Genomic DNA, 22,227 nt, shown 5'->3' with positions numbered 1-22,227 from the left:
TTTTTGGTGCCATTATTGCCTTGACAAATTTTAAGATAGACAGAATGTGGGAAGTGCAATACTCAAATCACCTATTCCCACCAGTTTAAGGATTAAAATCCTGCTGGTACCAATTTGGCCTCTTGTTTGTTTGCTATTGCTCCCTTCTGCACAAATTATCCACTAAAAATACGCGAAAACGGACGAGCCAACGTAATCAATGGTGGTTTTAGAATTTAGCATTTGGCAACTGCGCTTTATTGCTGGCTGCAAATTCGGAAGAAGAAGAACACTGAATTCAGCCTGGCCTTATTTACATCTTCTTCTTCTTTTTAACAGCAGGCGGGCTTTTCAGTAAAACTATTTAGCCCTTTTCCTTCTGCTTCACTCTGTGGGCTACAGAGCTACTGGCTTGATTGCCTCATATTTATTAGATATATTCAGATATCTTTCAGCAGATCTTTCGACTCTAGGAGTTCAAATATAAGATGATAGATGTCGATTTCTATGCTCTGTGTGCAGGTATAGTTGGCTAGGCTCTTGACTGATAGTGGGATTTTGTGGTGTTTGAAGTATTTTAACAGTTTAGAAAGCAAGGTATGTTGTGCAGACGTCAGCATATTACATTCAAATAGGCAATGGTCAATTGTTTCATTATTCATATTACAATGCCTGCAAAGAGGGGACAGGGGAATTGAACCACTTGAATTAGAAATCTTATATGAGAATGCAAGGGAATTTAGTCCATTTGTTCCAGAACGAATTCTATGATAAATTTTAGAAAGATACTTATTGGGAAAGGGGGAAAGGATAGGATTAATCTTATTAAAATTAATATCTGATAGCCTCCATCGGTAAATATCTCTAATTGGGATTGGTCTCCCACTTGGCTGGTCAATATTTATAGCATTTTTTGCTATTTCATCAACCTGATGATTACCACTTATGCCAGAGTGGCTAGGAATGTACTGGAAGTAAGTGTTTATGCCACTTGAAGCAAGATTATCAATAATACTGAGACAATGATAAGTGTCAATGTCCAACTTATATTGAGGAGCTGAGGCCAGCAACTCAAGGCTTGATAAAGAGTCGGAATAGATGATAATATTATTCAAATTTTCAATCAAAGATTGGTTTTGCTTAAGGTGTTCTAATGCCATGATTATGGCATTTAACTCAGCAGACATTATAGATAAATTATTAAATAATCTCTTGCCCATTGCAATTTTCGGTTGAGGAAGGAAAACACCACTTGCAACCTTCTCATTCATTTTTGACCCATCAACAAACATTTGGAAGTGATTTTTATAGGTAATTGTATTAAGTTCTGCGAATTTTTTCTGAACGAAAGCAATGGGGGTTAAATCTTTATTCCATTTTGAAAATTCAGTATTTATTATGGGAAATGACCAATTCCATGGAGGGGATTGGGGGAAAGTAGGTGCAATAGACTTTGCTGGTACAGGGAACTTCTTTTGAATATTGGCATACTCATCTGCAATACCTCTATACATGGCTGGATTTCTTAACCAATTATGTACTGTGTGTGAGCTATTTGATTCAATTTTTGTAAGATGTTTTATCAAGAGAAAGCTACGTCTATCTTTTATTGTTGTTAATCCACTCTCCATAAGCAGAAACTTGGTGCTTGTGGGTTTCCTAAGACCAAATATGAGACGTATTATATCATTTTGTGTTGTTTCAATTTTTTGCATCTGGGTCTTTGCACATGCACCATATACAATGAGCCCATAGTCAATATGGGGTCTTATATGTGATTTATAAAACTGGAGTAAGGTTTTCTCCTTACAACCCCAGGGTGTGGAAAGAAGTCTTTTTAGTATATTTGCTTTTATATAACATTTTTTTATTGTGTTTGAAATGTGGAGGTGGAAATTAAGTTTTTGTTCAAGCATGAGACCTAGGTAATTAATATGATTATCTTCTGGAATAGTTGTTTTATTTAGAGTTAGTTTTGCATTAACATGGTTTCGCTTCCTGTGAAATTGGATTATTTTTGACTTGGTGGGTGCAATGGGTAAATCTGAATGTTGAGAGAATTTTTAAACTGGAAAAGTGACTTTTGCAGATTTGACTGTGCTATCTGAAAGGTGTTGCCAGATGACCATAGCACCAGATCATCAGGATATTGTAGATTCGTGTGGGGTAGGTTCATGTCCCAAAGATATAGGGCAAATAGGAGGCAACTGAGGACTGCTCCCTGAGGTAGGCCTTTGGATATTGTCTTTTGGGGTGAAGAGGCTGAACCAACACAAACAATGAAACTTCGCACTTCTATGAAGGATTTAATACAGGATACTAGCTTGGGAGGTACTCCAAGGTTTGCAAGTTTATTTAAAAGGATTTGGTGGTTCACATTGTCATATGCTCCTTCAAAATCAAGGAAAGCTGCCACTAGGATATTATTTTTTGAGAAAGATTCATTTATTGCATTTGTTAGCAAAATGAAAGCATCTGTTGAGGAGTGGTATTTCCTGAATCCAGTTTGAGTGTGTGGGATCATGTTATTTTTCTCAACAAACCAGAGGAGTCTGTGATAAATCATTTTCTCCATTATTTTCCCCATCACAGGTGTAATCATTATGGGCCTATAAGACTCAGGGTTATCTTTCGGTTTATTTTTCTTTAGGATTGGTAGGAGGGACGAACATTTCCATATATTGGGGAACCTAGAGGATGCCCAAGCGTGATTATAACAATTTAGCAGTTCTTGTTTGTATAAAGGTGTGAGATTCTTTATCCATGTAGGGTGTATATTGTCATAGCTGCTGCTAGTTTTGGACCTAATATGTTGTATTGCATTATTCAATTCCTGGATTGAAAATGGATTAGTTATGTACTCGGATCCTGGGCGTGGTTGGTAACTAGGGTTCATAGGAATTGTGGACAGATTGCTTTGATTGTTTGATGTTAGCTTATTAACAAAAAGAGTTGCAAATAGGTTAGCCTTTTCAATATCATTGTCATAATGGGTATTATTATGTATAAGTTCATACAGGAGTGGGTTTGGAGAAGTCTTTTTCCCACATATGTGGCTTATGACTTTATGTATAATTGGCTCATGCATTTCTCTGGAGAGATTATTTGCAAAATTATTCCAGTATTTATATTTAGCATCTATTATAGTCCTTTTTAGATTAGATTCTGCTTGTAATTTTTTTAAATATGTAGTAGGTGTTGGTTTTTTTATGAATTCTGTCCTAGCTGCCTTTTTTATCTTCCATTTATTTAGGCACTCATTTGTCCACCATGCTTTAGGAATTTGTTTAGGGAATGTTTTCTTAGGTGTTGTCCTGGGGATAGCATGATTAGCTGTATTTATTAGTAAAGATGTCAAGGCTTCAGCATGTGTGTCAACTGTTGTATTAGAAATGCATGAACTTTTGGTGAAACTTGTAATTTCATCATTTAGCTTATTTTGGAAAATAGACCAATTTGCTTTAGTGTTGATATATTTGGAGGTATGAGATGAAGGTTCAGCAGGTTCATTTAGTGAGCAAACTATAGCAAAGTGGTCTGTACACAGACTATCAATTTTATTTATGTAAATTTTGTTCAAAAAATTTAAAGACACAATTTGTAGGTCAATTGTGGAGAATTTGGCACTTTTGGGGTTAAAATATGTATTTAGGTTTGGAGGGGTAGCAACAGCTAATTCATTATTATTTGAAGTCATATGCTCAATAAATTTACCAGCTTTATTTGCTGGTTTATTCCCCCACAAAAGGCTGTGGGCATTGAAATCACCACAAATAATGATGTTTTTTAACATATTAGAATTATTTATATAATTAAAGAAATCCTTGGCATCTGAAGTTTGGCCATTAGGGTTATAAAAGCTTATTATGTAGGTTTTTAAATTATTCAGCCAAACACTTATACCAATTACATCAACATCATTTTCAAAATCTGGAAAATTGATGCCACAAAATTTTATATTATTATTAACTAATAAAGCTACACCACCTCCTTTTCTCTCTGAAGATCTATCCTTTCTCAGGATAGTGTATCCCAGAGACTTAATTTGTTGATTTTGGGTTAAATGAGTTTCCTGGAGGCAAGCAATATTAATGGAATTATTATTCATAAATGATATTAGTTCATTTAGCTTATTTTCTGTGAGTGATCTTACATTCCACTTGAGTATTGATAAATGTTGTGTTGTTGTTTTATTTTTCATATGACTGTGTATCAATGTTCAGCTTTGTTAAAAGTAAAGCAAGATCTTTTTTTTGCTTGAATGAACATATCATCGGGAATGTAGGTTTTTGCCAATTCTGCAATGATTTTTGTTTTCTGTAGTTGATGTATGTTCATGGCATGAACTGCATTACAGTTTAAAATGAATAAGCATATATTTGGGGATTGCATTTTTGGTAGTGCATCCTGTTTTTTGGTTAAGGGATTGATTCCTGGTAGTGTTTCTGGTTTGTTTCTTCTTGGGAGGGAGGGCCAGGCTGGCCTCATCTCACCAGAAAACGAGGCTTGCTGGCTTGGTGATTCCTTCTGATAGGGATTTGAGCTAGTGGGCTTAGAAGATATTGTTTTATATGGGGTGCTTGAAGCATTTGGGGCATTTGACTTGGGGGTTTTGGTTGGTTTCATTACAGGCTTTATTTGGTATTGTTGGGCAGCATTTGCTTCCATTGCTGCAAAGGGGTATGGGATGGCCTTCTCTGTTGATATTTGGAGTGTTAGAGCTCTTTTCTTGTATGCAGGGCATAATGATTTATTTGTAGATTCATGTGGACCTTTGCAATTGATGCATGTAGGCTGGGTGTTTTTGCAAGTTGTCAGCTCTTTAGGATGGAAAGATTTACAATTACTACACTCTTGGAGAATTTCATTGCATTTGTTTGTCGTGTGTCCCAGTTTGAAACACTTCTGACACTGAATAGGCTTAGGTTTGTATTCCTTGTGTGGATTGATTTGCCCAATTAGGAATAATTTTTCTTGGATATCAATTTTATCCTTTAGTGTGAATAAGAAGTATCTACTAGTTTTTAGGCCAGTAGAGTTAGGTTTTCCAAGTTGGGTAACATCCTCAACTGGGATTGTGTTTCCAGCCCTATCTGAGAGGCCTTCTTTTAACTCCTGAGTAGATATCTCTGGGGGAACATTATAAACTACAATTTTTGTTGGTGATTGTTTTGGGTTCCAATTAGATGCAATAATTGGGATATTCAGAAGGGATTTAAGGTTAATTATTGTATCTGCTGATTTCTGATCTTCTACAGCTATAAGCAGAGATCCATCACGGTTAATGTTAAGAGAGAACATTGATTTTAGCAATTTAAAAATTGCAACTCTTATTGCAGTGATCATTTTTATTTCAAAGGGGGTAGTGGGTGTAATTTTAAGGTAAATTCATAAGTTTTTGGAGGGAGGATATTGGGCAGGGAGAGGTGAAATGCTTTTAATTGGGGATATTTTTTTCCTTTTTTTAGAGCTTCTAGATAGGACCTCTTGAAACCCATTATCATCATTTATGGTTGCATTAGGACCTAAAGTTATCATTGTCCTATTCTCCGAATTGGAGCCATCATTAGAACTTTCAGATAATGTGCTTGACCAGCCAGGATGGGTATCTTTCACTATGGAATTTGATTTGGGATCTGGGGGGACGTTTTTTTTTTGGAGGACTTCTGAAAATTGCCGAATGGAAAAAACTTTAAGCACAAAAAAAAAACAAAAATAATAAGGGAAAATATATGATATAAAACCGTCTGCACAATACTATGGGAAGGATAAACACCACAGTATAGCCCTGAGGATGACTTGAGCAGGATAGGTTTGGCACAACTACTGATTAGAAGCGATAATAATCAAGAAAATATATTTCGATTTTCTTGTACGGTTGCTGTTGCTGTTATTCGACCTGCTGTTATCCCATCCTGGTTGCTGTTATTTACATCTTACAAAAATTGAATCAAATAGCTCACACACATTACATAATTGGTTAAGAAATCCAGCCATGTATAGAGGTATTGCAGATGAGTATGCCAATATTCAAAAGAAGTTCCCTGTACCAGCAAAGTCTATTGCACCTACTTTCACCCAATCCCCTCCATGGAATTGGTCATTTCCCATAATAAATACTGAATTTTCAAAATGGAATTAAGATTTAACCCCCATTGCTTTTGTCCAGAAAAAATTTGCAGAACTTAATACAATTACCTATAAAAACCACTTCCAAATATTTGTTGATGGGTCAAAAATGAATAAGAAGATAGGAAGTGGTGCTTTCCTTTCTCACCTGAAAATTGCAATGGGCGAGAGATTATTTAATAATTTATCTATAATGTCTGCTGAGTTAAATGCCATAATCATGGCATTAGAACACCTTAAGCAAAACCAATCTTTGATTGAAAATTCGAATAATATTATCATTTATTCCGACTCTTTATCAAGACTTGAGTTGCTGGCCTCAGATCCTCAATATAAGTTGGACATTGACACTTATCATTGTCTCAGTATTATTTATAATCTTGCTTCAAGTGGCATAAAAACTTATTTTCAGTACATTCCTAGCCACTCTGGCATAAGTGGTAATCATAAGGTTGATGAAATAGCAAAAAATGCTATAAATATTGACCATTCAAGTGGGAGACAAATCCTAATTAGATATATTTACTGATAGAGGCTATCAGATATTAATTTTAATAAGATTAATCCTATCCTTTCCCCGTTTCCCAATAAGTATCTTTCTAAATATTATCATAGAATTCGTTCTGGAACAAATGGACTAAATTTCCTTGCATTCTCATATAAGCTTTCTAATTCAAGTGGTTCAATTCCCCTGTCCCCTCTTTGCAGGCATTGTAATATGAATAATGAAACAATTGACCATTGCCTATTTGAATGTAATATGCTGACGTCTGCACAACATACCTTGCTTTCTAAACTGTTAAAATACTTCAAACACCACAAAATCCCACTATCAGCCAAGAGCCTAGCCAACTATACCTGCACACAGAGTATAGAAATTGACACCTATCATCTTATATTTGAACTCCTAGAGTCGAAAGATCTGATGAAAGATATCGGAATATATCTAATAAATATGAGTCAATCAAGCCAGGAGCTCTGTATCCTACAGAGTCAAGCAAAAGGAAGAGGGATAAAGAGTGTTACTGAAAAGCCCGCCTGTTTTTAAATAGAAGAAGAAAGCAGAATTTACAAACAAAAAACAGCTGTTTATTAGCAGACAAAGGACAAGTCCCTTGGGAATAGAAAACAAAAATTTTCTAACATCAAAAATCAGGTAAATAAAGTGAAACACCAGGGAAAACCTCTTAAAATGAAACTTAATATCAAATATAAGCAGGTATGGTAAAATATGGGTAGAAATAAATGTTCTTTCTCACAAATTTGGTCAACAATCCTTTATTCACTTTCACACCTCCCAGTTGCTGTTGTGTTTGAAATAAATTGAATTGTGTTCAAAATAAATAACAGGTATCTGTCACATTTTTCTGGGGGCACTCTCTGCGATGTTTCAGTTTTGGCAGCATTTCAGGCATGAAGTGTTCCAGGATTTATCTCACCAAGTCCAGTTTAATTTTGTTCACTGGAATTTCATTTCACTGTGAATAAATTGCATCACCATCATCAACTTTATTTTTTCTAGGCTTAGTTGGACAATTAAATCAAATTTTTCTTCCTTTGATAAAGTAACATATTTTGTTTATTTCATTAGCATTGACCAAGCTTCACTTCTTGAGTGTGTTTTATATAATGGACAAGTACCATAAACTTACCTCTATACTCAGAATTACATTCTAAATACAAATTTAACATGCATCTGCATTGGAAATAAACTTAACCCCCACCCCTATATGTGCCAATTCAGGGTATGTATAATATTCATATGCACCAGAAATCAACTTTACTCCCTGATGTGCAAATATATACCCTGAATTGGTATATATATGGGTGAAGGTAAAGTTCATTTTCAACACAAATGAATGTTAGCCTTAATTTGGATTCAGGGTACAATTATGACTATAGAGGTAAGTTTATTTCTTAGCTACCTGAATAGTATATTAATTTAAGCCTTACCTGTACTTTTTGAAGTGATAGGCTACTAAGCATTTTAGGATTTTTAAAGTTGTTTCCAGAATATTAGCCTATGGTGTTTCCTTCTGATTAGACCTAACTGTAAAGTAGGCTAGTCTACCAATATTTGAAGGCCTGGACCTAAACTTGTATCTCAAAATTTAGGATCAAAGCCTAAGTATGACTAGAAATCCAGCTGAAATAATGGGGATTACACATTCAAAAACAAAAATAAATGAAAAATACAGAAAGCCCAACTATAATAAAATATTCTTGTTAAAATATAGATAGCCTTAGGTTAGGTAGGCTATAGGATAAATTTCTACCAAATCATATTATTGACTTACACATAAAGTGAATATACCACTTGATGCCTTTTTTATGCTGATTACAAATATAACAATCATTTCTATCAGAAATGAATTTCAGCCCCCCCCCCCCCTATATAGGCCAATTTAGGGTTAGGTTAGGATAGGTATAGCCTATATAGGGGCGGGGGGCTGAAATTCATTTCTGATAGAAATGATTATTATATTTGTAATCAGCATAAAAAGACATCAAATGGTGTATTCACTTTATTCCTAACTCAATAATATGATTTGGTATATATTGACCAAAAAGGCATCAAATGGTGTAGGCCTATTCACTTTATTAGGCTACTAACTCAATAATATGATTTGGTAGAAATTTACTGGCTATAGCCTATCAGGGGCATATCCAGGGGGGCAAGGGGCCACATACCCCCTAACACTCTAAAATAGTGTGATTTACTTAGGCTAATAAACCCAAAACAAATTTGCATTAGTTAAACTTAGGCCGGTAAAATTCTACTTTAGCTACTTTTGACTATCTTGGAAAGGGGTTAGGTTAAGAAAATGAAACTTTCAGGGATAGGTCTACAGGCTAAAGTATGTCCTGGGAAGATATTTTGAAGTACCCACCTCCACTCCTTCTCCCTCTAGACGGCCCTGACCTTTGATGACCTTTAAAAATATGTGAGTTATAGAAGTGAAACCTAGCAAAATAGATCTTCTGCTTAAATGAAGTACAACAAAATTGTTTTCAGCTTCACAACTTTGCTCAATCCCAATTTATAAGGCTTTAAAGATATGCAAATAAATTTCCTAAATTTTGGAAATAAACTATTTATATCTCTTAAAATTCTGATCAAATATTTGAAATTGCATTTTCAGAGCTAAAGCCAGAGAAAAAGAAACTGATAACTGAAAATTAAGGTAAAATGTTGTTTTGTCAAAATTTCAATGGGTATAGACCTGTCATGTAGGCAAATTTCATGACCCTTTAGAGGGAGAAGGAGTGGAGGTAGGTACTTCCAAATACCTTCCCGGGACATACTTTAGCCTGTAGACCCATCCCTGAAAGTCTCATTTTCTTAACCTAACCCCTTCCCAAGATAGCCAAAAGTAGCTAAAGTAGAATTTTACCCTTAGGCCTACTCTAATGCAAGTTTATCAGATCAACCTATTTTGTGCCCCCCTCCCCCTAAAAAATCCTGGATCTGCCCCTGTAGCCTAGGCCTATAGCCTAGACCTGAAGTCAATAGGCTATGATCTTCTAAACACTATGAACAAAGAAAGGGTAGGGATAGTACTTTGTAAACATCTTCCCAGGATATATTTTAGGAGCCTGTAGGCTATTCATTCCTGAAAGTTGAATTTCCTTAACTTAACTAGGCTAGCCTAGCCTACACTCCAAAATAATTAGAATCTCTTCAATGAGAACTTTACCAGATTTTCGGAGCTTTTTCTCAGCCCCTGCACAGAGACTTGTTTCCTGCCTTCCCATCAACCTAGCATAGTGGCCTAGGCATTATAGCTAGCCTACCTATTTAAGGGGACAGACATAAGAAAATCAAGTTTACATAGGCCTCCACCAATTAAGCAAATTATTAGCCTATAAAATTCATTATTGAATAATTCTAGCAATTCGTGGTGTCAAGACTCACCACTGAGTAGACTTTTTCTCAATTTTCAACCAAACAATAAAAGCACTCTAACTTGAAAGTTTTGTAACGTTTCGTGAATTCTTCTTAGTGCTTTACTGTCTTTGACAATAGTGGTGCGCTAATTGTCTTCTTGGCTAGATGGCATATTTTAGAAGAGATAGAGGTCAGAACATAAAATAGAACATTGATTCATCCTAGAACAGACATTCGTAAATGTCAATGTTGCTTTGATAAAGCCTTCCTCCAGGAAAAATGGCACATCTTCTTCATCGTTATTTGGTTTTTCGACTGTGCTGAAACAAATTGGCTATCTCAACATTTTGATCGGGTGACTTTGGGGAAAAAGTGAGCGTGGGAGGAGGCTATCTGCCCTTCAATATTTTGGTCACTTAAAAAGGGCACTAGAGCTTTTGATTTTGGATCGAATGAGCCCTCTCCCGATCTTTTACGACCAAAGGTTCGCTATGATCACCTTTGGGGAAGAAAAATAAACACGCATCAGTGATCTTTCTTCTGACAGAAAATGCAAAATTCCACATTTTCGTACAGAGGAACTTGAAACTTCCACAGTAGGGTTTTCTGGTATGCCGAATATGAGGGTGTGATTTTCATTGAGATCTCTTGATGTTTTGGGGGTGTATCCCCCTTTTTCACAATTTGGGCAAATTTTCTCAGGCCAAGAACGTACCCGAGTATCAGTTTAGGTTTCAAACTGGAAACATCTATGTGCCAATTGTGATAAATAATGAAATCTGACTGTCCCTGTGAAAATGCGTGCCTCCGCAGTTGTATATTAATAACCGGACTCCTTATTATACTTATCTGATGGATCATACCCCTGTTATTCTCCAGCAGTCAAATTTAGAAACTTTTATTGATGCAAACATTTAATTCTTCTCTTTTGTTTTTTTCTGAAATCTAACCCTGGCTGATTAAAGTAGATTCAAAGCTAAGACAAGAGACAGGGTGATTGTTTGACGTCATGAGTTGCCCTGAAGGTGAAATTTCTCCCGATGAAGAACTGATTGGATTACTGGAAATGGACAATATTGCCAATTTATTAGCTATCCTTAAAGATGCTTTAGGGAAAATAAAAAAACACCAGGTAGAAAATTGAACACTACTCAAATCTGTGATCGCCTACAATTCCTGTGTCACTCAATCAGTGAAGAAAATGCTAATTTGCTAAGGAGAGATGATGAACACTTGAAAAGGATAGATTCTCTACAAATGGAAATAGCCAAGAAATCCCAAACTCCTCTGACTGTCCCACCTAACAACCCGATGAAATCTTATTCTAGTGCCGTCAAAGACAAGGAAACGTATTGCCTTATTTTAGATCCCACTAAAAAGCCCATAGTGCTGAAAATACAGGTCGGCCAAAATCACGACAAAGAGTGAACTCTGCAGTGCACAACATAACTAAAGTCATTAGTGATGATTCGAAAAAAAATTGCGCTAAAAATGTTACATCAGGACGAAACGGTAAAATAATGTTGGAAATGGAATCCCGGCGAGAGCTCGAACTGCAATGTCGGTCTTTCCCAGTAAATTTGAGACCACAAAATATGACCTTCCTGATCTTGGTGAAGTCAACGATTACGTTAAGAGTCACACCGAATAATTGCAGATCTAGTCAAAAATGCTGAAACGTTAAACATAGTTACCGTTTTTAAGAAAAGGCAGTCTCATATTGGAAATTAGTCCAAAGGTTCGGTCTCAAATTTTAAATCAACGTGGTATCAGAATAGGCTTTTGATGACCCGATGTGATGACTATATTAACTTGACTCGCTGTACAAAGTGCTGTTTGTATTGTCATACATCATCCAAGTGTACAGGATCTCAAGCTTGTTCCTGGTGTATGGGAAACCATATTTGTGAAAATTGACCCAAGCCTTATTCCAGCCGTCCATCTTTTGTAGCTTGTTATAAAAAGAATATTAAATCCGAGCCCCATGCCTCCTTTGAACTTTCTAAATGCCCTGTCGCCCGTCAAATTAAAGACAAGCAATCTAAAAATATACTCTTCTCTTAAGTTAAGGCTAATATTCATGCATTTAATTCTTCAAAACTCCTGCAAATAAATCTCCAACATTCTTTCGCGACATCCTCACAGTTACAGAAATCTCTAGTAGAAGTAAATCCAGACATTGTTTTACTTCAAGAGCCGTATATTAGCAAGTTTGGAAAAATTTCTGGTGTCACGGATCAGTTCAGAGTTTTCTCCAAGTTTGACGAAGTAAAGAAATTCTACATTGCAGCAGACTTGTAAAAAAGTCACTTAGAAGTGATATACATTACGAACAGTAGAACTCCATTAAACCAAAAATGAGCAAAAATAGAATAAAATAATCTACCAGGCATAAAATTGCCACAAATCAGCATCAATGAATAAATGAAACCCAAAACGAACAGAAATTACAATAAATAACAAAGTCAAACTCAAAATGAGCCTAAAATTAACATGAGTAGGGCTCAAAATCCCTATGTTTTCTAAAAGTCAGAACATAATTTGCACTTTACTAAAAAAAAAATACAAATGAGTGTGCATTGTCAGTTTAATATACATATGCTGTGCTAATATTTATTGTTTAAAATATTAAATGATTTTTGATTTATTAAAGTTATAAAAGTGAAAACACTAAAAAAAATTCAGTTTGATTTAACTTTTGACTTAATTTCAAAAGCTACATTTAGTTTTTAAGCAAAATGAACAAATTACATAATTTTTTTTTTTGGGGGGGGGGGTTGACCTACCCAATAACCCTAGATATATAATTAAAAGACCTTTCAGCTATGCTGAACAAAATGGTTGTCTCAAAGTTTTCATTGGAGGTGTTTGGAAAATTATGAGCTAAAGAGGAGAGCTGATTGCCCTCCAATCATTGTTGACTCTTAAAGAGGGCACTAGAACTTTAAATTTCCAATCAAATTACATTCTTTAAAATATCAATGATATTACTAACTATGATGAAGCAGCGCTGCCTATTTCCCTTTATGCCGTTTATTGCTTATATGCCCTTTTCATACCTGCACGCATTTATTTTTTTCATTTAATTGAAACTCCCCCTAAACATTTCCTAAAAGTTTCAACTTAATACCAGTAGTGTCGTTAGCTACAGTAGCCGTAGAAGCAGCCTTAAATATATACACAGTGTTTTCTGGCTAGTTCAAAATTGGCCACAACTTAACCCGAAAGATCTAACTTGATAAAGTAAACTGTTATTGTGATAAGGCTTTGTCACCATTTTGACAATCTACATGTCAAAATCTACAATCATAGTTCGTTTTGATTTAATTCAACATCCGCCTGAATATTCCTTGAAAGCGTCACCTTATTACCCTTAGCTTGTGTAGTAGTATTAGTAGCAGTATGAACATAGCACCTTTGGTTTTTTTTTCAACATCTTCTTCAACACACGATGAAAGGTTCTACTTAATATCATCAACCGTTCCTGAAGTATTTCTGATACGTTTTGGCGTAGTGTGTTTCGATTTAGTTCAATACAGTTTCAATATAGCTCAAAATTTTCGCCTTAATACCCTTAGCTTTAGTAGCTGTACCAGTAGTTATAGTAATAACAATAGCAGGCTTAATAGTAGCAGTAAAATTAATGGTAGTCTTAGCTTTATTATCAGTAATAGTAATAGTAGCAGTAGTTGTAGGAGTAGAAGCATTAGTATTATGATGCAAATATTGTCTGTTGGTTAGTTCATCATCCCCCACAACAAGCCCTGTAAGTTTTAATTTCACGCACAAAACTGTTTCTAAGATATTGCTGATGTGCCCTTTTAACAACCTGCATACGGATGGCGTGTCGCTGTGATTCAGTTTACCTTCCCCCTAAAAACTCTCTGAAAATTTGACCTTCATATCCTCAGGTATAGTTGTAATAGCAGTCACAGCCAGGGACATCCCGAGGGGGGGGGGCCACAACTTTTTTGGCATTCGGTAAAGTTTTCGCCGAAGGCAAAAATAATTTCGGCGGATATTTTGCAAAATCGGGTGAAATTTAGCAAAATTCTTGATTTCTGCAGAAAATTCGGCATAAATGAGGTAGCAATTCGGTAAAACACAAAAATAGCCCCCCCCCCCCAATAAAATGAGCCCTGGGACACCCCTGGTCATAGCAGAAGCATTAACACTCAACTTAATACAATTAGCCATTGCTATGACCTTGTCGATATGTCTATTTGATAACCTGTATATTCATATACTTCTTGAAATTTTCATCTCTCTTAGCCTTACAAGTAGTTGCAATAAAAATAGTAGTTGGAGAAATTCTAATAGTAGAAGTAGAACTACTAAATTTAGCAGGAATATTAGTAAGAGTGCGCATATATTGCCCTCTGATCAATTGATTTAAGCATTCTATAAGAGTTCCAATTTAATACACAAATCAATTCTTCAGATACGCTATTTTGATAATCTAAGTGCACATGGTGTTTTCTGTTAGTTCGAATTTTGTCTTCGATTTTCTGTCCAATTTTACCTTCAGACTTAGCATTATTTGTAGGCTACTAGTACCATAGTAGTTGCAGTGGTAGTAAGAGAAGTAGATGCAGTATTAGTAGTAATAGCAGTGGCAGCAGCATTAATTGCAGTAGTGGCATGTACATATTGTCTTTTGGTCAGGTGAACATCCTTTTCAGGATGCCCCGGAGGTTTCACCTTGAAATGGTAAGTCGTTCCAAAAATATTGTTGATGTGCGCTGTTGACGCCCTTTTCATTTTAATACTCTAAACCTTACAAGGTGTTGCAATTGAAGTAGTTTAGTAGCAATAGTAGTATTAGTAAAAATAGCAGTGGTAGTAGTTAGATACATATATTCATGGGCGTAGGCAGCATTAGGCAGCAAATTGTCTAGGGGGGGGGGCAGTCGATAGTGTGATGGAGTTTTATCAACTGCTTTTTCCAAAACATCTGCTTTTTCAGCCATATCTGATGTAAATTTGAAGGCATATATTGCTTTTTTGTCAGTTAATCTTCCCCTTTAAGTGTTCTCTGAATAAATTCAACTTAATACCCAAATCCATTCTTGAAATACGCCCTTTTAACAATCTGCATACGCATAGTGTGTTTTCATTTAGTTCAAATTCCCCCTCAATATTCTGTCAAATTTTCACCTTCATACGCGCAGCCTTAATGGTGCTAGTACCATAGTAGTTTTGGTAGTAGTAGGTAGGTAGTAGCAGTAGTTTTTTTTTTTTTTTTTTTTTTTTCCAGGCCACTTCGTATAGAAGAGGTTGACGAAGAAACTTCAAAAAGGGCTCATTCAATTGCAAATTATAACCCGGGGTATCTCTGGTCCTCTTAGGGCGGGGAGGTACGGGACAATTGGCACGGTAGCAGCCATTAACTTCGAAAGATTACTGAATAAGGAGTTCACACTGCACCCCTCCACCAATTATTCTCCCCTCCAAGAAAGCCACATATAGCCCTAGACTATGTATAATACTTCACAAGAAAACACTAAAATTCCTTATTTCATAGTATACAGAAATCTCTACGATTCATATTTTTAGGATTGCTTCCATTTTAATCACGCATTTCCTAGTATTGTGCACAGCCTAGGGATATATCTATCCCCATTAGAGAGGGGGGGACAATTGTCACGGCAAAGAACAGTATATTTGGAAAGACTTTGGCTACTTATGTATATTTTCGAAGAGACAAGATATAGATTTAATTGTGCATTTACCATGCTTAGTCTAAAGATATATTTGAACTTTATCAAATGTAGATGCCGCGACAGCATGTGCCTGCTACGATGCTCTATAAATAGATTGTTTCAAATTACAGTAAAAAATCTCACAGTTTTAATGCCAAAAAAACGTCAGAATTTACAAAACACATTTCTTTCTGCTTCAGTACAAAAGATAGACACAGGAAGTGGACGGCAAACTGTGGAATGCGAAATACACTAAGGCAGATAGTCAGACAAATAAATATCTAGAGGTCAAATTTTTCAACTTACACAAATGGCACAGTGGATTTATCAAACAAATAAACTATTTTACAGAGAAATTATACAAATATTCACAAGATAATCTACTCATTTAAAAAAGCAAGGAAAATGGAGGTAAGTGACGAGGAAATATATAAAGGAACAGAAAAAGACAAGAGAAAAAGAAAGCCTGTAAAGGAAGAAAAAACGAAATATTAATGTACACATATATAACAGCAAACGTTGAAGAAATAAAAAAAAAATAAGAAAGAAACTGACGCTTCAAATGAAAGGTGGCTGAACTCCAATACTGTAAAAATCCCCCCAAAAAGAAAATACATGAAATGTAATAAAACTGAACAAATAAGTCTTGAGTTTCTATCATAATTCTAAGATTGAACACTTTCAGTCTTAGAAGGCTTTGTAAGCCTACAATTTTAGAAAGTCTACAATTGAAAGCTTTGCTTAAATATTTAAGTGACATTAATTATTTGGGACAATATTTTGGTATTACAATGAAGAATAATCGAAGAGCAGCATATAATGAAGTTGACAAGTCATACACTACCCTGAACAAGATTCATCACGCAAAATTTTCGAGGGAGGGGGGGATAAGACCTGTTTCTATGAAATACATATTTTTTCTACAAATTTTTATTCAACTTATGGCTCAGGATAGAACCCATTTCTTTCGATATCAGGGAAATTTCTTTCGATTAAATACGCAGAGCGAGATAGAATTTAGAATACTCTTAATATTAGCCGAGTTCAACAGGAGTAGGGCTAATGCCCCTAACCATTCTAAAGGCCAGAGCGTCATTTGCGCTTTAAATTAGCTATTTTGTCACGCAAAGTCAGTTGCGTTCTTTAATAATTTCATATCGAACACAATGTTTCGGGGTGGGGGGTAAAGGATAAGATTTGTTTCTAAGAAATGCATATTTATTCCAAAAAAATTCATTCAACTTTGGAACTGGATAGACCCTATTTCTTTCGATATCAGGGAAATTTATTTCGATCAAATACGCAGAGCGGGGTAGAATTTAGAATGCATTTAATATTAGCCGAGTTAAACAGTAGTAAGTTTAATGCCCCTAAGCATTCTAAAGACCAGAGCGCTATGTGCGCTTTAAATTAGCTATTTTGTCACGCAAAGTCCAGTTATGTCCAGCGGCCAAATGATGATTCTTTTAATCTGATTTTTAGCATTTTCCCAGAAGGTATGCTAGAACATTTTTAGAGACTATCCTTTCCTGAACTTTAAAAAAGTTCTACTTAATTTAATCGAAAAACAATATTCACACTTTCTGATGGTATAAGTTTCATTAAAACTAAATAATCTCTAAAAACTAAAAAAATCTCTACCTCCAGCACAAAAAAAACGAAGTTAAAAGGTTTTTCCAAGATCTCCGGGAAAGTAGATACGGGCTTTTAGTTTTGTGTCGTTTATTCCAAGTTAATTTCAAAGCTTTAAAAGTTTTTGCAAGATCGCCCAACCAATTCTAAATATTTTGACCAGACAAAATGAAAAAGTTTATAATGAACAAGATAGGGTGATCCTTTAAAGTGCCATGTCACATTAATCATAAATTTTTAAATTCTTTTTTTTTTATACAAAATTTGTTATTTGGTCATATTATAGTTTTAATTTTATATATCAGTAACGCAGGTACCGTTTTTTAAACAAAACGGGTATTAAACAAAGAAACAAATCTGCATGCAATGGCGTATCCAGGGGGGGGGGGAGGGATGTTCGCCATTTCTCCTTTAGTCAAATGCGGAATTTGGGACACATAATCACATCTTGAATAACAACGGCATTTTGAACAGAAGAGCGACCTATTTAGACTCCAGTTAAAATTAGCTCTACGAGAGCATACGTAAACACCATGCGACGGAACTTCTGAAAATTGTATGCCAGAACTGGGCGGTACATTAAGTTGTTAGAGGTAAAGATCATGCTATTTCAGTGGATATTAGATGCTATAGTATTAGGGGTATGTATGCAAGGGTATGTACCCGATTTGTTTTCCTTGCTTGCCATACGAGGTTGATTGAATATTCAAGTAAACACTACCCGAGAAGCGATTATTCATCCCAGTTTGAACTAGGAGTTATTTTATATCGAATTTGTTTCGGTATTATTTAACCAAAAACCTAGGTTTCATAGTATATTTTAATAGATTAGGCTTAATTTGTTGTTCCAAAAATTAAAAATCCCATGAATTTGTTAGCTACACTGTAGATCTATGAAACTTTAGGTATCTGCATATGTTTATATAATAGCAAAACCTTTCATTTAACGTTCGTAAGAGGACCCACCCCCCTCTTCATAAACCTAACTACTTCCACCAATAGAAAAGTTTTCTTTGCACCCAGAACTACACTGCTCTCTGTCCACATTTACCGCTCATATAGGGACACGCATTCCAAGGGAAGTGGGCGCTAACCTTGGGACATATTTCCCACCATATTCAGAGGAAAGAAAAAGCACCAGCACTCTTGTATATAACACACAGAAAATTATAGGACTATAGCAAAAACATGAGATTTGACAAAACACCCTGGGCTTGTGAGTCCACGAGGTTTAATTTTCGAACAGAGAAAATATAAAGCAATGCACCAGTTACATGTGTCAGCAACAACTCTAAATAGAAGATTTGACTTGCACTTTAGAAGAGGTCATAAAACGTATATTATTCTAGAGTGGACATATTGGAGATATTGAATGTGTACAGCTTCTATACAAACACTATTGCCACCTAATTTCTAACTGCTCTAAAGTAAATGTCATCACTGAACTGCTGGTACCTCTCAATAACTTCTAAAAAACTGGGGTTTCGCCAGGAAAGCTTAGCGTTCTGGTAGTACGGAGCCCACCGATAGTGCAAGGAAAAGGTAGCACCTTGGTACCAGTCATTTTACCCTTAAAGTAAGTGTAGTTTTTTCTAATTCCAGAATATTTTTTTTAATAGTGTTAAACTAACTGTAAGAATGAATTTTATCTCCATAGCCATACGAGCTGAGTTACTATTAGTTTAATTTATTTTTAGCGTTGTAATTTTTGTCTTTTTGTACTTTTTGCTAATTTTACACGCTGAATAGCAAAAATAATTCCTAAAAAAAAAAGAATTCTAAAAACATTGTTATGTTTTCCATTATCGTATACAACTCATTTTGTGTAACATATCACTTTTTGCATTAAAGCACCCGCATTGGCATTTTTACAACCATATTTCAGAAATATGACAAATCAAATTTCTTTAGTAACGCCAAATTGCCAAAAAAAAATAATATAAGAGCATTGCTTAGTGTCAGAAACCCCTCTCCTTATTGAGAGCTTATGAATTTTGGTAAAACTGTACTTACTTTCTACTATATAAAACACAAATCAAGATAAAATCAGAAACTAAAATCACAATGATAGCACACGATATATTTAGTCCTATAAAAATAAAAAAAGCAAGAGAAAGTTAGTTACCAAAAAGAAAAAAAAATGTCCAACAAAAGTTCATTCACCGACAAGAAGTAGAGGCAGTGATCCCTTTACTGGTAAATTTCTAAAAAACAACCTCCATTCAAAAAAGAGATCTGTTTTTGGAAGGGGAAAAGGGAGTAAAAGCATAAAAAAGTATGAAATATCAACTTGGTGCAAGTGATGAAAGACTTGAGAGCCATTACTAATTAGAGTAAAGCCAAGACAGATAGTCCCTGTGAGAGGTAAAGCTGGCATAACTTTTTCAGAGTTGTATAAAAATAAAAATTTCACGTCTGATGACAAGGATAATGAACGACGTTACAACAGCCATAATTAAACAATTTTTTAGCATCAATTTTAATTTTAATTAATTATCTTTAAAGTTGCATTTAAAGTTGTCCTGTGGGGGCGCAGTAGGTTTGATCTCAGCTTTGTAATGGGGGACCCGAGTTCAAATCCAGCTGTAGCAATACACTACAGGGCCAAAGCAAGGACCTGAGTAGTCAAGAAGCGTCGTTAATCCAAAAACAAAAATAATTTAAAGTTGGGAGCCCCATTACTAGATTTTAAAGTGACATTACTAGATTGGGCTTCAGAATGGAAATCGTCTGAACGATATATTTCATACAGAGTAATTGTCGGCGATTGAACGAATGAAGAACATAAAGGTACATAAAAGCAGAATCCCGATAGTTACTTCAATTTTTGGCACGGTCTTTTTATTCAAGGATATAATAATAATAATAAAATAATAAAAATAAAAAAGAATCTGACCATTTATTTCAAAAGCAAGTTATCAAGGTTAAAAACGTAGTGCGAGTAAAGACAAAGAAAAATCAATTTATATTATTTCTTAAAACGCGTTGGCTTGCCATAATAACGAATATTGGCTTTGTCTTTCAGTATTTACGTTGTTCTTAAGAAACACCATTTTTGATCGCTTTTTCTTTAGGATAAAAGAACTGAAGCAAATAAAACAGAAGAAATAGAAGAAAAGAGAGAAAACACAGTTTAAGACTAAATTGTTAGAACACAAGTCGTTTAATAGGATCCACCAAGGGCCTTTTTTAAAACATGATCAATTATTACGAAGTAGAAGATAATTCGACGTTCATTCTCAGAGGCAAAATATTTAACTGGAAAGATAGGATTAATCGTATTTTCCTTTAATTTATCAACAGTTGATGTTTCGAAACCATGAAAAAGAAAGATTTATGCATCATTAGCCATATTAGCCATAAGCACCATTAGCCATATTATTAGGCTACACACTACAATATTTCGGAATTTTTAAAGAGATTTTCACCATATTGAAGAAAAAAATTCGTTTCTTGCAAAAGTTCAATCCTCAGATATATCGAATTCTATTGTCGAGTAAACCGGTCGGTCAGGCAGATACTTTATTGTAATAGCAAATAGGTAAATAAGAGTAGATGTAGGAGTAAGAGTGAATGGGAAAGGAAGGTGGCATCAGACCTTTTTTCCTCTTCATTGGACTTAATCTTTAGCAAAGATACTTAAATGACCTTTAAATTTAAAAGTATTTAAAATTATAAAGTATAATTTAAAATACCTAAATTATTTTTAATAATGAGAATTATTAAAATTTAAATTAAAATATATTTAAATAAATTAATATTTAAAATTTAAATAATTAAAATATCTAAATAATGACATTATAAAATATTTAAATCGTGAAGTATTTTAAATTATAAGCATTTTCAATGATTAAGTTTCAAAAGTATTTGAAGAAACTTTAATGACCTTTTCAAAGATTTTCATGGCCATAACTGATAAAATAAGTACTAAATGCATATTTAAATTAAATTTAAAGAAACTATAATTCACAAGCAATCCTTTCAAATAATATTTTGACAATCCAATTTCAACGGTATAATTTGTTACGTTACAAATTTATTACAGTCTTTAATATAGAAGAGCTAAGGTTATTTTCTGTATAAGTGGTATATAAGGAATATCTAAGTGATGGATCATATGAGACAAAGAGGGCAGTAATAAAACTAGGGAAAGAATCAGAGAAAGCAAAAACAAAATATATTCGGAATATATACATGTTCATAAGTAAGCATCAGGATTCTGCGCAAGACGTAATAAACTTTGGAAACAGCTAAAAAAAAAGAATTACACTTTAGAGCCACTTAATACTGGGGCGCCTGGCCTCCTATCTGAACCATAGATATTAGGGGGCGCAGGCTGCGGCACTTGAAATTGAGACTGCCCTTGTGAGTATCGAGGGTGTGAATGTTGTGTTTGCTGCCTTGGAGGACAAAGAGGGTCAAAAATATTGCTTTGCAGTGGCATCCGTTTGTCTGAAAAGAAGAAGACAATTTTATATAACATATAAAAAATATCGAGAAAAAAAAAATCTGTCGAGTCCTCAGTGCCGAAATAAGAATAAACATTAAAAAAGTCCACAAGACATAACCCAGTGGCGGATCCAGAGTAGGGCCCCCCCCCTAACGTAGTCTAAAGTAGTGTGATTTACTTAATTAACGCAAGTTTGCGTTAATTAAAGTTGCTCCTAACACAAGTTAATCGGATCAACCTATTTGGCACCCTCCCCCCCTAAAAAATCATGGATCCACCCCTTACAATACCTTATAACAAACACAAAGATAAATTTATAGAAGGGCAATTTTAAAGAAAGACAAAATATACATAGAAAGACAAAGGTAAAAGACAATTTTATAAAAAGTTTTAAAATGCTAAAAAAAAAAATTCTTTTAGCACGCTACATTTCCATTTATAACCTA

The 22,227-nt window shown here is 34.8% G+C and overlaps 2 protein-coding genes across 7 annotated transcripts in view; both read right to left on the bottom strand.

Moving 5' to 3' along the window:
- Polr2A (RNA polymerase II subunit RpII215) overlaps positions 1-10,127 on the bottom strand; it is a 75,367-nt gene extending 65,240 nt beyond the window's left edge. Inside the window, exon 1 of the mRNA XM_089105191.1 lies at positions 10,025-10,127. The gene's annotated coding sequence lies outside the window, so the exon portion shown is untranslated. The remainder of the gene's footprint in view (positions 1-10,024) is intronic.
- Positions 10,128-15,826: 5,699 nt separating this feature from the next.
- Positions 15,827-22,227, bottom strand: part of baz (par-3 family cell polarity regulator) — a 229,921-nt gene continuing 223,520 nt past the window's right edge. For all 6 annotated transcript variants that reach the window (XM_089105453.1, XM_089105456.1, XM_089105454.1 and 3 more), the window contains one exon: positions 15,827-21,783. In XM_089105453.1, coding sequence (XP_088961579.1) covers positions 21,596-21,783 — 188 coding nt within the window. In that variant the 3' untranslated portion in view covers positions 15,827-21,595. The remainder of the gene's footprint in view (positions 21,784-22,227) is intronic.

Source organism: Artemia sp. Qi Xiang Cuo, chromosome 19 (genome assembly GCF_049724085.1).
Source record: "Artemia sp. Qi Xiang Cuo chromosome 19, ASM4972408v1, whole genome shotgun sequence".
Classification (NCBI taxonomy): Eukaryota; Metazoa; Arthropoda; class Branchiopoda; order Anostraca; family Artemiidae; genus Artemia; species Artemia sp. Qi Xiang Cuo.
The sequence above is the reverse complement of the archived record's forward strand: the minus strand, read 5'-3'. Positions and strand labels throughout refer to the sequence as shown.